General features: G+C 47.9%; 1 protein-coding gene and 1 non-coding gene across 4 annotated transcripts in view; one reads left to right on the forward strand and one right to left on the reverse strand.

Moving 5' to 3' along the window:
* The first annotated feature begins 242 nt into the window (after positions 1 to 242).
* The window catches only part of ERI3 (ERI1 exoribonuclease family member 3), a 143924-nt gene continuing 129811 nt past the window's right edge, over positions 243 to 14355 (forward strand). For 2 of the 3 annotated variants that reach the window (XM_004699483.2, XM_045291988.1), the window contains exons 1-2: positions 243 to 542; positions 2546 to 2621. In XM_004699483.2, the coding sequence (XP_004699540.1) occupies positions 408 to 542; positions 2546 to 2621 (211 nt within the window). In that variant the 5' untranslated portion in view covers positions 243 to 407. Of the gene's footprint in view, positions 543 to 2540; positions 2622 to 14355 lie in introns of those variants that run through there. The other variant, XM_045291989.1, reaches the window with a different exon arrangement.
* On the reverse strand, positions 12039 to 12143 carry LOC115870188. Its single transcript, XR_004046561.1, has one exon. It is a non-coding gene; the product is annotated as a U6 spliceosomal RNA (small nuclear RNA).

Raw genomic sequence — 14355 nt, forward strand, 5'->3', positions numbered from 1 at the left:
GGGAACCATCATCTTGACACACCTTAGCGCGCATGTCGGCGGGAGAGCGAGCATTCGGGGAGAAGAAGCCCCGCCCCCTCACAGCCCATTGGTCGAAGGACCCGGCGGCGCGCTCCGCGGTTGGCCACTGAGCCCGCCCGTCTGCCGCGTCGGTCGGGGTCAGAGTGCGCAGAGGTGAGTCGGTGTGTTGTGGACTCGTGGTGCTGGCTGCTGCTGTCGAGGCGGCCGAGAACGGGCGGTGGGGAGCGGGCGGAGCTGGTCCCGCGTTGGCCTGGCCAGCGCCGCAGTCGGCGCGGGCCGCGCCCGTCGCCGTAAACTTCCCCGAGCGCCTGCTGAGGCCCGGGGAGACGTCGGGGCCTGCACCTGAAGGGAGCCTGCGGCGCTGGCCCCAAGGAGGGGGCGTTGCCATGGCGACAGCCTCTCCCGCTGCTGATGGGGGACGGGGGCGGCCCTGGGAAGGAGGGCTGGTCTCCTGGCCCCCTGCCCCTCCCATTACGCTCCCCTGGACTTGGATGGGCCCGAGTTGGGGGCAACACCCCGGGGTGGGTGATGCAGAGAGGCCGCCCAGATTGGGCCTTGGTTAATGCATGCGGGGTGAGGGTCGCGGCGCGCAGAGTTTGTGTAACCCCGGGTGCTGGCTTACATGCTCACCCGGAATGCATGCTGTACCTACCGAGTCGCGTTCTAATGGGGGGTCGGGAGCGGGCTGGGCTATTTAAGACAGCCTAGGGGAGATGCATAAGGAAGCTGATGCTTACCTGAGATGACAAGGGTTTGGGCCCGAGATAGACAAGGAGATTAATAGAGAGTTAAAGAAAACAAAAAAACACCCCCTGCTTCCTCCCCAACACATAGACACCATGTGAACAGCTTCCCTTGTAAAAAAGGGTGGTGGTAGTGATGATGGTAGGAGTGACAAGGGGCTTAGTGTGGGGTTAGCTTTCTGTTTGACTTTCTTGCAAAGGGCCCAGCAACAGGTGTGCTCTTTAAAAAAAAAAAAAAGAGGCAGGGATTTATTTTGGGGTCTGACTGAGTTCTTGCAAAATGTAATTGCTCCTGGTTGATAGGGAAGCAGCTGGAGGAGGGCCCCTCTTTGTGGTTTGAATTCTGTCCTTAGGGCTGTACTTTGCAAACTGATAGTGTCCATCCTGGCCTCAGCGAGAGGCCTCTGGCCACTTCCATGGCATTTACTCTTGTCAGACATTCATCAGTCTCCCAGGTGAAGGGCAGCTAAACACGAATCTTATTGGCTAAAGACTAGACTCTATTTGAACTATATAGTAGGTAGTGATTGGCTGAATGATTCCTGATTGTAGTGCCTACTAGAAATTGGCTTCATCAAATTCTGCTTTATTCTGACTTTATCATACAAGCACTCCTTGTTTTAGTGGGCGTGTGAGTAGAGCTTTAGTATATTATACCTGAGTGCCCTATTTAAAAGCCAATTTATAAACAGGGACTTGGAGTGTGACTCCCCTAATGTGTGTGTCTGCTATCTTGGTTAGAAACCCACTTGGCTGACTTTCCTCAGAGAGGTGGGGGGGTGGGGGAAGGGAACTGCCGAGAAGTGATTGATAAGGTTTCCTTTATGGATTCTGTGGTGCTTCACTGGAGCTCAGAGCACTTTGGCAACTTAAGCACTCCAAATTAAAAACTCATTAACAATTCCTGCTCAAAGATCCTGTAAATAATTGGCTAGCTAGGTCATGGAGCTTGACTGAGAGTTCTCTCTCCAACTCAAAATTTCCAAATTGAAGTGCTTAGGTTCCATTTTCGTTTTGGAAAGGCATTCTGTGTGGTGGGGTCAGCTGGTGACATTTTCCTAGAGGATCCCAGGAGACTAAAGTCTTGAATGTGTTAAGTGGTAGACAGGGATAGATTGCTTCCAATCCTAGATGTTTGTGTAAAGGGCCTTGCTAGCCTACAAGGTCCCACCTCTGTCGCATCTAGCCTCTTGGAAAATGTGCATTATGCAGTGAGTAGAGCAGATGTTCATTGATGGCTTGTTTTGAAGTCCGGTTACGGTTACCTTGACCGTCACAGAACTTGAGGCAGACTCGGAGGCATCCTGGAATTATTCCCTGGGCTGTGTGACCATTTACAATATGACCTGTCAGTTTGTGAACCAACCGCTCTCCACCATCCCTGACTTCCATCCCTGCTTCCTTGGCTTTTGAATCCTGTCTGCTTTACCAGTGGCCCCCACTCAGCTAAGGGTTGGGATTATCCTTCATGGCCATCTTTGTCAGTGCAAGCATAGAGATTGTAAATGCTTAATGTCTCTAGGAGATAAACCTTCTTGGGAAGGAACATAAACTACTGGAGAACCCAAAATTCATCATTCCAAAAACATACAGCACGAGTAGCTTTTGAAAGTCCTACAGCTCCACTCCCTGCCATTCTCTAGAGCTACAGTCCTGGGTGGTTTGGATTTAGGAGGTTGAGATGCAGTGTGGTCCTTAAATAGCTCTGAACAGTAGCCCTCTGGGGATTTGATTCTTGATGTGGAAATAGAATTGTTGCAGAAATCTGTATTTATCCACAGCATTGGGGCTTCCCGGCTCTCACAGAACATTCGGCATCCCCTGCTGCCAGTCTTGGCATCTTCGAAGTGAGGAGAGGTGAGAATCCTGTTGCATGGTCAAATTTCGCTTGACTTTTTTACTTCTTAATTTGGGGGCTCTGTGGGTGGGGGCTAGGGAACAAGTGCAGATTGTCCATGTTGTTCCTTTTGATAAAGCCAGGGTATGTATGCTCAAAGCCTGTTGACATCTAAAATGTAGACAGGCAGGCCTGATTTTATTTTACCTTGCTTTTTCGCACCACACATATGTTAACGTTTTCTTGCAAATGGAAGGTTTGAGGCTGCTCTGTATTGAGCAAGTCTGTATGCGCCATTTTTCCAATAGCATGTGCTCGATGGGGGTCTGCATCACCTTTGGGCGCCCCTCAATATTGTAAACCCTTTCATAATGCCATTAGGGTGTCCCAGTGGTTGCGTGTAGGACCGCTAACTGCAGAACCACCAGCCACTCCCCGGGAGAAAGACGGGACTTTCTACTCCTCTAAAGAGTTACAGTCTCTGAAACTCACAGGGGCCGTTCTACCCTGTCCTCTAGTGTCGCGTGTGTCTGCATTGACTCTGGGAGTGAGTGTCATAATGCTATTGCACACCTAATAGACTGCAGTATAGTGTAAACATAACTTGGATACACTGAGCAACCAGGACGTGTATGTCTTGCTTTATTGCGACGCTCACTTTATTGTGGTAGTGTGGAGCCGAACCCGAAATATCACCAAGGTGTGCCTGTAAAGTAGTAGGACTTGGGGGGTGGGGAGGATCATAGTAACTTTTGAGTTCTGACATATCTTTATGACCATCTCATAAGCCCTGGCTCTAGGTTTAGCAGAATAGAGTCAGCACTGTCCTTTCTCTTCAGAAATCCCCATCGTAAAATTATAAGCAAAAAGTGGCTCGTTTGGCTTTTGATCATGCATTTGGTCAAGGCTTTGGGGATCTTAGTTTTATTTTGTGTTACGGGTCACCTTCGGGTGAATGGTTAATCTCACTTTAGCTCCATTTTGCAAGGATCAGGAGTTGTCTAAAAGGGTGGCTTCCATGATTGATACCTAGGGACACTGAGACCATTTGTTCAATAAATACTTAACAAGGAGCCTCCTAAGGGCCAGCACTTTGTTGGGTGCTGAGGTTATAGTGGTGAACAAGATGGATGCTGTCCCTGACACAAAAGAGCATATAGACTCATAGGGCAGGTGGAATAAAATGGCAGTTACCGTGCACCTAGAGAGTGCTATATGCTAAGGGAAATGTAGGTGCTGGAGGAGTACTTAGAAAGGGCCCTAACTTAGATTTGTGGCCTCAAGGAAGCCTTTTCAGAGAAAAGACTTAGAATTAAATCAGGAGGTAGGTGAAATATGGACAGAGCCTTGTTATGTGTGAGAAACTGAAGTTTATTGTGGTTGAAACAGAGTTTAATGGGCAGGGAACAGAATATGGTGAGACCAGCCGACAAAGCAGAGGCTGGGTCCTTTGTAAGTTCAGACTGCGTGGGGCAGGATTGGACGGTGGATTGCACCAGCAGTTGGCGAACTGTCTCTGTAAAGGGCTGAAGAGTAAATATTTAGACTTTGTGGGTCACTGTTGAGATTATTCAACTCAACTCTACTGTTAGAGTATGGCAGTACAGCAGCCCCACCGAAGCCCTCGACCGTTGCATCGATCCCGACTCTTAGTGACTCTGTATAGGATTTCCAAGACGGTAAATCTCGACAGAAACAGCTAGACTCACCTCTTGCCGAGCAGTTGGCATGTTTGAATCGTCGCCCTGCCAACCCCCAGCATCATCAGGGCTTCATAAAGGAGCTGCTGCTGTTGTGAGGTGCCACTGAATTGGTTCCAGTCCTGGGTCCAGCAGAGTGAAACATCGCTCAGCCCTGTGCCCTGCTCACATTGTTGTGTGTGAGCCATGTTTTAGGCGCTGTGTCAGTCCATCTTGTGGAGGGTCTTCCTCTTCTTCACTGGCCCTTTACTTTATCAAGTGTGAAACCCTTTTCCAGGGGCTGGTCTCTCCTGAGTAGGTGTCCCAGCCGGTAGGGGGCTGGATCGGAAAGCCACGGGATGTGGTTTTCTGACCTCTCGGTGAGGTTTTCATGAGAACAATTCAAAGCTGTTAACCCATTTTAAGCAGCAGACAGACATTAGAGTTGTGCTTTGGAAAGTTTGTTCTGGTCTCCGTGTGAGGAGTGCACACGAGTGGGGATGAGAGCGCAGGCAGGGGCTCATGAGGAGGCTGTGGCAGCTACGTGGACAGCACCGTAGATTTCCCCTTTGGTAGCAGTATGTTGGCCCGTCAAAATTGAGTATAACCAAACATTTGGTAAAAAAGTATATACTGATTCTCTTTACTAATTTCTTGATCACGTGTTGGAGCTTAAAGGATATGTGTAAAATAATACATATTCATTGGCGATCGTTTCTATTCCAGCAGCCGTCAAAGATATAGGAAGAGGAAATTGCTATAGAATCAAATAAGGGAGGTTGGGAACTATTTTCTGTGGAAGGAATTGTGGACTGGATGGAGCCCTGGCAGAATCTTGGTCTTAGGACTCATACGTTAATGTCACTTAACCTGAACTTACTAAATGTGCACATAGAGGAAGGCTTGTTTCTCAAGCTTTCAGTGAGTTGTCCTTAGCTTGTATGTGCTCTACTCAGTTTCCCCTTTCCTTGCTTGCAGCAGACTGATGACCTTTACCTGGTTTTGAGACCGCGTCCCAGTTCTGGTATGGTGGTACGTGTCAGGCACAGGGACCGAAGAGAGTGTTCGTTGGGAGTTCATTGAACACATTCGAGCTGAAAGTCCTAAGCCGGGCCTCTCTCCTCTTCCAAGCTCCACGAGTCTGGCGTTGCTGGAGCCTAGAGGTTTTGATAACAGTACTTATACCATCTCTGAGTCAAGTGACTTAGCAAAATTTTGCTTCCCTCGCCTGTAAAATGACAATAAGGGAACTTACATCTAAGAATTGGCTAAAAAAAAAAAAAAGAATTGGGTAAAGAGTTTGGGGAGGTACTGTATATAAAGTTAGGACAGTATCTTGATAGCTCTTATTACTCACCATAGTTTACAGAACACTTTTTTTTAAGTGGTCCATTGTCTGGGTGATCTGAGTGGTGGATTAGTTTGTTTGGGCTCTTCAGGGTTGTGACTGTGGCCATTTGCTACAAACATAGCTCCTGGGTAGTTTTGTAGTCAGCACACCGGAGGAAGTCATAGTTGAAAGTAAGGCACTGCTCTTCCTAATGGGAAATTCTCAAATCAACAGGAGTCCCATCCAGAATCCTAGAACTTCCTTCAGGGTCCAGCTAAGCCCCAGCACCATCAGTGAAGGAACCCAGTGAGCCGCTTTTCTGATGGAAATTCGCCAGTGTGACAATCCATTCCTTCTTGTTTGCGTGGGTTGATTCTTCCACCTTGGCTGCATTGTGGCCCTCCGTCTTACATAAGGTGCTCCATGCTTTGACCCACCGCACTGGGAAGTAGGTCAGGCCGTCAGCCGCCAGCATTACTGTCCCTGCTACCCATGTGAGTAAACTGAGGCCCCACCAGGTGAGGTGAGCTGCCTGAGGCCATGCTGTGGGGCGCCATCAGAGCTGGGGCAGGATTGCTTCCAGATGAAATTGTGTTAGTTTATTGCTGTGATTTCTCTTCCCTTGAGCGAGAGATGAATAGTCATTGCAGAACCGCAGCCTGATGCGTGCCTGGGCCAGAAGTGCTCCGCTCCATTTGGTTCTCACTTTATCCGCTGGGTCCTGTTGGGTTTTGATGGATGATGATCACACCAGGCCTGTTTGGAAAGCAGATTCCCTTTGGGTCATTGTTTTTAGCCCACCCTCCTTTGGTGACATTCCTGGGGGAGCCTTAGGTTACGAGGGATTGCTTTGATATGTTCAAAATTGTGCCTTGTGCCCCACAGCTACAGGTAAAATCAAAAGGCAGATAATTTATGGGAGTGTCAGAGCTGGCCGCTGGCACCTCAGGAGGCCATTAGTATGCCTGTTCAGACCCTCTGTGTCCTTGCAATTGATTCCTCTTTGCATGAGCCTGATTTGGGAAGCTGTAGATCTGTGGGTAGTGATTGGATGTGACAGTCCAAACACCGGTCCCTAAATTAATCCTTTTAATAGTATTCTACCTCCAAAGTAATTCTCTCTCTTTCTAAACTGGGGAGGACAGGATGGTGTGGACTGGGAGAGGAAAGAGAGAGAGAAAGAGAAGCAAAGAAGCTTAGCTTGGTATTTAGGGCCCTGCTGTGTTTTGGACTGTTCTGGTTTCCTAGCACTTAGCATCTTGACTTCAGGCATACTAATTCATTCAGCAAACATTTACTCACATTGACGCTGTGCCTGGCCTTGTGCTGGGTGCTGGCTGGGGGTACAGAGATGAATAAAACATGGTCCTTACCCTTAGGAATCTATGTTCAGCTCAGGTTTCTCAGACTTTTAAAACTCGTACCATTTAGATAAAAAGACACAGCTCACGCACTTCTTGAACGTTATTTGAAATTTCAAAGTGCGCTCAAGGGTCTGACAAGTCAAAGAAATAATGTCAAGTACCCTTTGTTATACATGGGTACCTTCTATCTGCTACCTTCTATCCTCCCCACGCACCCTTGCAAATTATGGGTAGTAGGAGATACAGATATCTAACATCCTACAATCTGATGAGATAAAAGTTACAATTGGAATAAATTGTGCTACTGGAGCACACTTAAGCAATTAACTTTATGAGGGGGTGCCAGAGAAAGCTACTGAAAAAGAGGAGATGAGCTAGATTTTGAAGGAGCAAGAATTTGCTTGGTTAAAAAAAGAGAGGGGTGGGGGTGGGGAGTCGATTCTAAATCAGAGAGAGTAGCATTTGCCAAGGTCCAGATTTGTAAAGGGAACTGCCCCATCCAGAGACCTGGCCAGGAGCTGGCTGTCACTCTGCCTCATCCTAGGTCCCCCACCCAGTCAGATGGGAAGATTTGCCCCTTAGGAATTGTATTTGACCAGAGTCTTAGCGTTCCTTGGCCTATAGTCATGTTGATCCAGGTCACCCCTCCCTGCCGCTCCTTTTTGTGACCGGGGTGCAATTTGTTGTCCTTTTTAAGATTGAAAAGGCGAGTATGAAAACATTTGGATGGTTTGGAGAAACCTAATGATTGCTTACGGTTGCGTGATTTTTAGTTAAAGTCACACTATCTCAAGAGAAACACGGAAGTGGATATCTGTTGTTAGCCCTGTGGCTGATGGGGGTCTCTGTCAGGTGGGGAAGTGTGGGCCTGACGGCGTAGGAGGGGAGAGGAGGAGAGCAGGGCCCTGGAGCCAAGAGTCCGAGTCTTCGTTTGTTTCTTCATGTGCAAAACGAGAATACTGTTAGCCATGTTGCTTGATAATTGGGAATGATAAATGTGATAAAATTTGACATCCCCAAACGAGGACTTGGCTTATAGTAGATTTTCAGAAACTTGAGTTTTACTTTACTTTTTCTCGTTTATGAACAAGGGCTTTTATTTATCGAGTGCTTACTATGTACTTGGCATTGTGCAAAGCACTTTGCATCCATCATATGATTGAGTTGTCTAACCCTCAAGGAGGTAGATATTTATTATTCATTACAAAGACTGCATAGTGGAGTCAAGTTTTGGGCCAGGTTGTCTGATACCAGTGTTTTAACAACTAGGTTCTTTTGATGCTTTGCTTCTATACCTGTTCTCCACCTTGAAAGGAGGGGTACGGGAAGTGCTTGGGAAGTTCCAAGTACTTCTCTAGGATCAAATTTGGTCCACAAGCGTGGGAGGGGAGGAGGTGCCTAAAGGGATGAGAGCCCCATACTGTGCCTATCATGATGTTAGGATATAGCCTTCGCCCTCTGTAGTGTGTGATGAAGTTGCAACTCATTCGCAGAGATGTCTCCCAGCTTTGGTCCAGAAAGAAGTTTGCTCACTGTGGTGCACTGCTCGCAGCTTGCAAACCCGGGTGTCTTCCTTGTATGTGCTACCTTGAGCTTCCGAGAGTGGCCAGTTGAAGGGAAGAGTCAGGCCTGCTACAGCTTCCAGTTGTGATGTTCAGAATTTGGTGTCCTGGAGGCCTTTAGAGACTTCAGCCTGCTGGTAGTTTGGGATTTGCAGTTGCTTCTGCCGTGTGGAGGATGCTCTGCCTAGTCCAGCCGTAGAAGCAATAGCCCAGACCAGGCAGTAGCAAGTGTAGAGAGAAGAGTGCTTTGTTGGGGGCGAGGACCCAGTGTTAAGAGTTCCTGCTTCCATTCTATGGGGGCCATCAGGACACCATGTCTTCAAAAGAGGACTCTGTAGTCTTTAGCAGAGACCCAGCCCTTGGCTTCTTTTGAGACCACAGAGAGCACAGGGGCTGAGTGGGGAGGCCTGCTCCCTGGTAGGAAGAGTGGTCCAAGGCCCCGGCCTGGGAGTTGGGAACCTTGGGTGCTAGTTTTACACCCTCTTGTGATGTGAGCCTTCGCTCTTTCTGCCATTCCTCTGCCCTGGCTCCCGGCACTCTGCCCCTTCTGAGATTTCTACCTCTGACTCTGGGATTTTCACAGAGAGGCTCTGGCAGAAAGAATGCATTCATGAGGTTGAAGATTATGCCTTTTGAAGGCATGCAGTTTATTTTTATATTTCCCAGGCTATTTTTAAGGTGCCTAAGATAAAACCTATGACTGAGCAAGTTCCAGACAGGTGTTACTATGTTTTTGTTGTTGCTTCTGTGCCTTGGCCTCGTGATGTGGTAGGTTGGGCTGGAATAGGAACTTGGCCTGGGACGAGGAGCTGAGGACACTGCAGCTGTATGGGTCCCAGGTGTTTCCAGTGGGCTAGACTCAGAACCTGCTTGTGGTGCCTTGGCGTTTCCCTGTGCCCTGTCTTACCCAGGCTGACTTTTCGTGGATGAACTGGATCCAGGGACGGTACAGACCCACACTTCCCCCGCAGAGATTCAAAGTGTATGTGGTTGAGGAAGGTGAGGTGGGGGTAGACCACATCTTTTCATGATGGGCTTATCCTGTTTTCCCATCTCCCAGGCGCCCCATGGCCTGTGCGTGTGGATAGTAAAGGATGGCCCCTCCCTCCCTCCGCCTTTCCTGCCCTACCCCACCCCACCCCGGTCAGTAATGGAAGGCTATAAAATGTCTATTTACCCAAGACACCAGAATGACTCCTCTGTGGTTCCACTAATCTGGTGATTTGGTGCTTCTTTGGTCTCTCAGGTAAATACAGATTGAGTCTTTTTATAAAGGCATATTATTTCCCTCATTAAATGTGTGTTTTGGCACATGCGTTATTTACCTGACAGACAGTAATGGCTGCAGCGAGCCTCGCTGTCTATTGTGTAAATACTCTGCACAGAGCCTGTCCTCCAGGGGCTGTGCTCAGGCGTATTTCTCCCAACCGGGCTGGCATGCGGCAGTCCCTCTCTACACCTCCCCTGTCCTTACTGGGGGCTTGTCCCTTCATTTTGTGGTGGGGATAATTCATTTTCTGCCTTGGCACAGACTCCTTAACACCTTTATTTTGCTAAGAGACTGGAAAAGATGTCGGAGGGCAGATGTGCATAAATCTTGGTCTTTGATGAAAGATGTTTCTGTCAGCTGCTGTGGAGCCGGCCCCCCCGACATGGGGTGACTCTTGTGATTTGGGATTTTCCACGGCTGATTTTTTAGGGAGTTGATCAACAGCTCTTCCTAGTCTGTCTTAGTCTGGAAGTGTTGAGCATCATAGCCAAACGGAAGCCTCCCGGGACAGACAGGTGGTGGCTGCACTGAGGTGCCCTGGCTGGGCATTGAGCCCTGGGGGATGAAGAGCGAGAAGACCTCTGCAGAACTGCGGCCATTCAGCAGCTGTTTCTTTTGAGCTCTGCCTCTCAACTAGCTGCCGAAAGCCGCAATTAATGTTACAGATTTCTGTTCTGCAAACTTGCGACCAAAGTTGAAAAGCTAGCAGTGGGAAGAGGAACTGTAGTGAGCTTCGGTAGGGTGTTTCCCAAGAAGGCCAGTGATGGTCAGGAGGGCCTGTTCAAGGGGGCACTGGGTGGGGCGCTTTTGTTGGATACTTAGCTGCATAGGGAAGAGTGCTTGGCTGACAGGGGCTGTGAGGGCTCTTTTTAAAGGTTTGAAACAATTCAGTTTACCTAAAAGCTGGGAGTCCAGTTCAGAGATTTGCCCGCCCCCAACTATTTGAGAGTTAAGTTGCCAACCTAATGCACCATCACCCCGGAATATTTTCCTACACAATCACAAAAGGGCCATAAAAAAGCAGGAGATTAACTGTATCTCCATCTAATCCTTAAATCCCGTTCAGGTTCTGCTGATTGTCTGAGGGGAAGGATTCATGTTGTTACTAGGTTTCTTTAGTGTTCTTTTAAGGAGCCCTGCTGGTGGACTGATTTTAAGTGCTGATGCGCTGAAACAAAGGTTGGTTGCTTGAACCCGTCCATCCCCAGGAGAAGGACTTGGCGACCTGTCCCTGGGAACGCTGCTGGAGCAGGGCTGCCATGCCACTGCTCACTCTGTGCTGAAATGGACTGGACAGCACTGATGACGCAAGCCTTCTTGGACTTATCTCAGCAAGTGTCCTGCAGTGCATGGCCCGGGTGCTTTTGAAGATGACGGATTGTTACTGAGTAGACCTGCCCCTCAGTTAGAATTCGTCTGACGTTTCTCATGGTTCCATTCGGATTATGGGTGTCCGGTAGGAATTACCACAGAAACGATGCTTTGTTTTGCTCGTTGCATCCTATCTGGTGGTACATGCTTTTGGAGTTACTCCATTATTATTAGTGATGTTCATTTTGATCATATGATTAAGGTGGTATTTGATGCTTTGAAACTATGTAGGTATCCGTCATCAGACTTGAGTTTTATTCTTTATTCAGTCTTCTGATGAACTTCAGTTTCCTTTTACTCACTGCGTAATAGTCCATTACAATCAGCTTGAGGTTCAAAGTGTACCTCATCGGGCCAACAGGAGCCCCTTTACACTGGCTCTGTGCCCTTTTGACACATTCCCATCGTTCTTTGAGTGCTTCCTTACTTTCTGGCACAGGAGGTTCCCGGCTTATTTCGTCCTTTCCCTGCCGCCTCAGAATGAGCCCCTTTTCTTAGGAGCCCTGGTTCTTTTTAGTGAAGAAGATTGTTTAGGGTGCCAGAGTCCTAGTGTGCTCTTTGTTGTTTTGTGCTATCAGACCCGTTAGTAGATAGAACTAGAAAATACAGATGCATGTTTGTATTTATTCAGAGTTGTGTCTAAATATAGATGATATTTTATGCCTATGTGTACATCTACATTTCTGTAGCTTATTTATAATAGAAACCAAGAGTTCACATTATTGTTACCGCCAATTTCAATCCAACAACATGGAAGTCATTCTAATTTTCTCCCTTTTTATAAATTAACTCCTTTCCTTGACATTGAGAAACCCAGTTCCTATTGTTTGTTTGTTTTTAACTTACCTTTTTTATTTTTCTTAAAATATGGAATGCATCACGAATTTGTGTGTCATCCTTGTGCAGGGGCCATGCTAATCTTCTCTATTGTTCCAATTTTAGTCTATGTGCTGCCGAAGCGAGCACCCTTTCTTTCCTTTTTTTAAATATATATACTACTTTGATCAGTCCCTTACATGTAACTGATTTCCTACCAGTGCCCCGGCTCTTTTCTCCCAGGTGTGCCTTTTCCCATGCCAGGCTGACCCTTTAGGGGTTTCCTCATCACTCACACTCGGGTTCCCACATGCCTGCCACATGGGTGCCTGCCTTTCTCTGCTTAGTCTGTTCCCTGCCCTTCTGGTTCCCCGCAACTGGTGTAGACACTTGTCTTGCTCTTCTGCACCTAAGGGCTTTAGGTTTGGATTGTTCAGTAAGGGGAGAAAGAGAACTACCCTCGGTTTCTTGACTTGAGCTGAACTTGGTTGTCGAAAGTAAGAGAGGACTAGAATCCAGTTGCTGGCATGTGAAGGCCTTATCTTCTAAGTCAAGACTTGTAGAGGAGAGATTTTGATGTGGGTGAATGTGAAGTGAGTAAGGCATGCAAGGGGACCTGTGGTCATGAAGGTGTTCTCCATGGGAGGGGATAGGATAGGGTATAAGCCTGCTGTATGAGAGGCCCAGAGGATTCTAGGAATGCTCTGAGGCTGCTTTGTGAATTAATTGGATCCCATACTCTTGGCCGATAATAGCAAGCTAATGCTTAATGAGCAGTGCCAGGCACTGCTCGAAGTGCTTTTCATGTGTCATTTCATTATCAAGGAGTAGGTATAATCATTATTGTCATTTTATAGGTGAGGAATTGAGAAATGGTGCTTGCCCAAAGTGCCATGGCTAATAAAAGCCAGGATGCCAACCTGGGAACTCCCATATTAGGTGGATGGGGTTTGGTTGACGATACATACTATGTACATGTGTACATAAAATAGCCTGATGTGTAATGTGATGCAAGAAGAGGAGAATTTTAAGACCCTTTGAGGACTTAAGTAGAATGAGGAATTTGGCAAGACTGGGGCCTCCTGCTCTTCAAGGCTCCCACTGCTGTTTAGGAGTGGGTGGGATGAAGAGCTATTTTGGATTCAGGCTTTGAACAGGATATTGGCACTCTGCCTTTCCAAGGGAAGGGATACTACAGTGAAATTCAAGCCATCCTTTGCCTACTCCGGGCTGAGGGATTTCTTTGCAGTTTTGGAGAGGTTATAAAGCAGTGGGGAAAACAATTGCTGTCCTTGTGTAAGATCTATGAAAAACTTAAGTATTTTTTAGTCTTAACATCACTGCATGCCCACAAAATTTCCCTGTACCCACTGCCATGGAGTCCATCCACACTCATCGTGTCCCTAAAGGACCGAGAAGAGCTGCTCCTTGGGGTTTCTGCGATTGCATATCTTTGTGAGAGCAGATACGCACATCTGCCTCCCACGGAGCAGCTGATGGGTCTGAACCGCCAACATTGAGGCGAGCAGCCCAGTGCTTACCCCACTGCTGCACCAGGGCTCCTGAAGCTCTAGCTTCCAAACCAAGCCCACTGCCATCCAGTGACCCTGTGAGTGAGTGTTTGAGACTGTAACTCTTTACCGGATTAGCGAGCCCTCCCTGTCTTTTCTCCCTTGGGATGCTCGCTTCTAGGGACAGGCTAGTCTCTTGCTGGTCATTCGAGAGTCCATGAGGAGCTGGGAAGCGGCATGCTTCCTCTTGCCCAAGTCAGGTAAGAGTGATCTTGCTGTAGGGCTCACTGGATGCCCTACCCCAGGGAGCCCTTCAGAAGCAAGCTCTCGGCTCTTGTTACAATGGGGCTTTGATTTCTGGTTTTCAGCACAGACTTCTTGTTTGAATTTGACGATTAAAGTTGAGGGAAATATGAGTGTTGTGTATAAAAGGGGGAAAATGCAAAATTTCTGCTTTGTTCCTATATAGTTTTAGGAAGCTGAAGTTATTTGTGAATAAAACTCTAGACTTTGATTTTATTCTTTCGTTAGCCCTCTGAGGAGCAGACACTCTGCAGATTTAAAGGGAAAGCTGTTAGAGGGAAAGTGGCTCAGACGTTCTCTCTTTTTGCGCACATGTTCGCTCAGAAACTTTACTAGACTTCAGCAGCGCTCCCATTACTGCCACATCTGGGTTTTCTCTTTTCCTTCCCTGTTTAAAAAGTCCCCCACCCGTCCAAGGCCTCCAGGCGAGAGGGAGACGAAAGGTGGCAAATGGGACAGCCTCAGGCTGTGGCCAGCTGTGCGCTCAGAGCACTGCTCATTCCCCCAGGGCGCCACACACCGCGTGGGGGTTGGGGAATCACCCGACA

This window comes from Echinops telfairi, unplaced genomic scaffold (assembly GCF_000313985.2).
Source record: "Echinops telfairi isolate 266 unplaced genomic scaffold, ASM31398v2 ScPeMD7_443;HRSCAF=831, whole genome shotgun sequence".
NCBI lineage: Eukaryota > Metazoa > Chordata > Mammalia > Afrosoricida > Tenrecidae > Echinops > Echinops telfairi.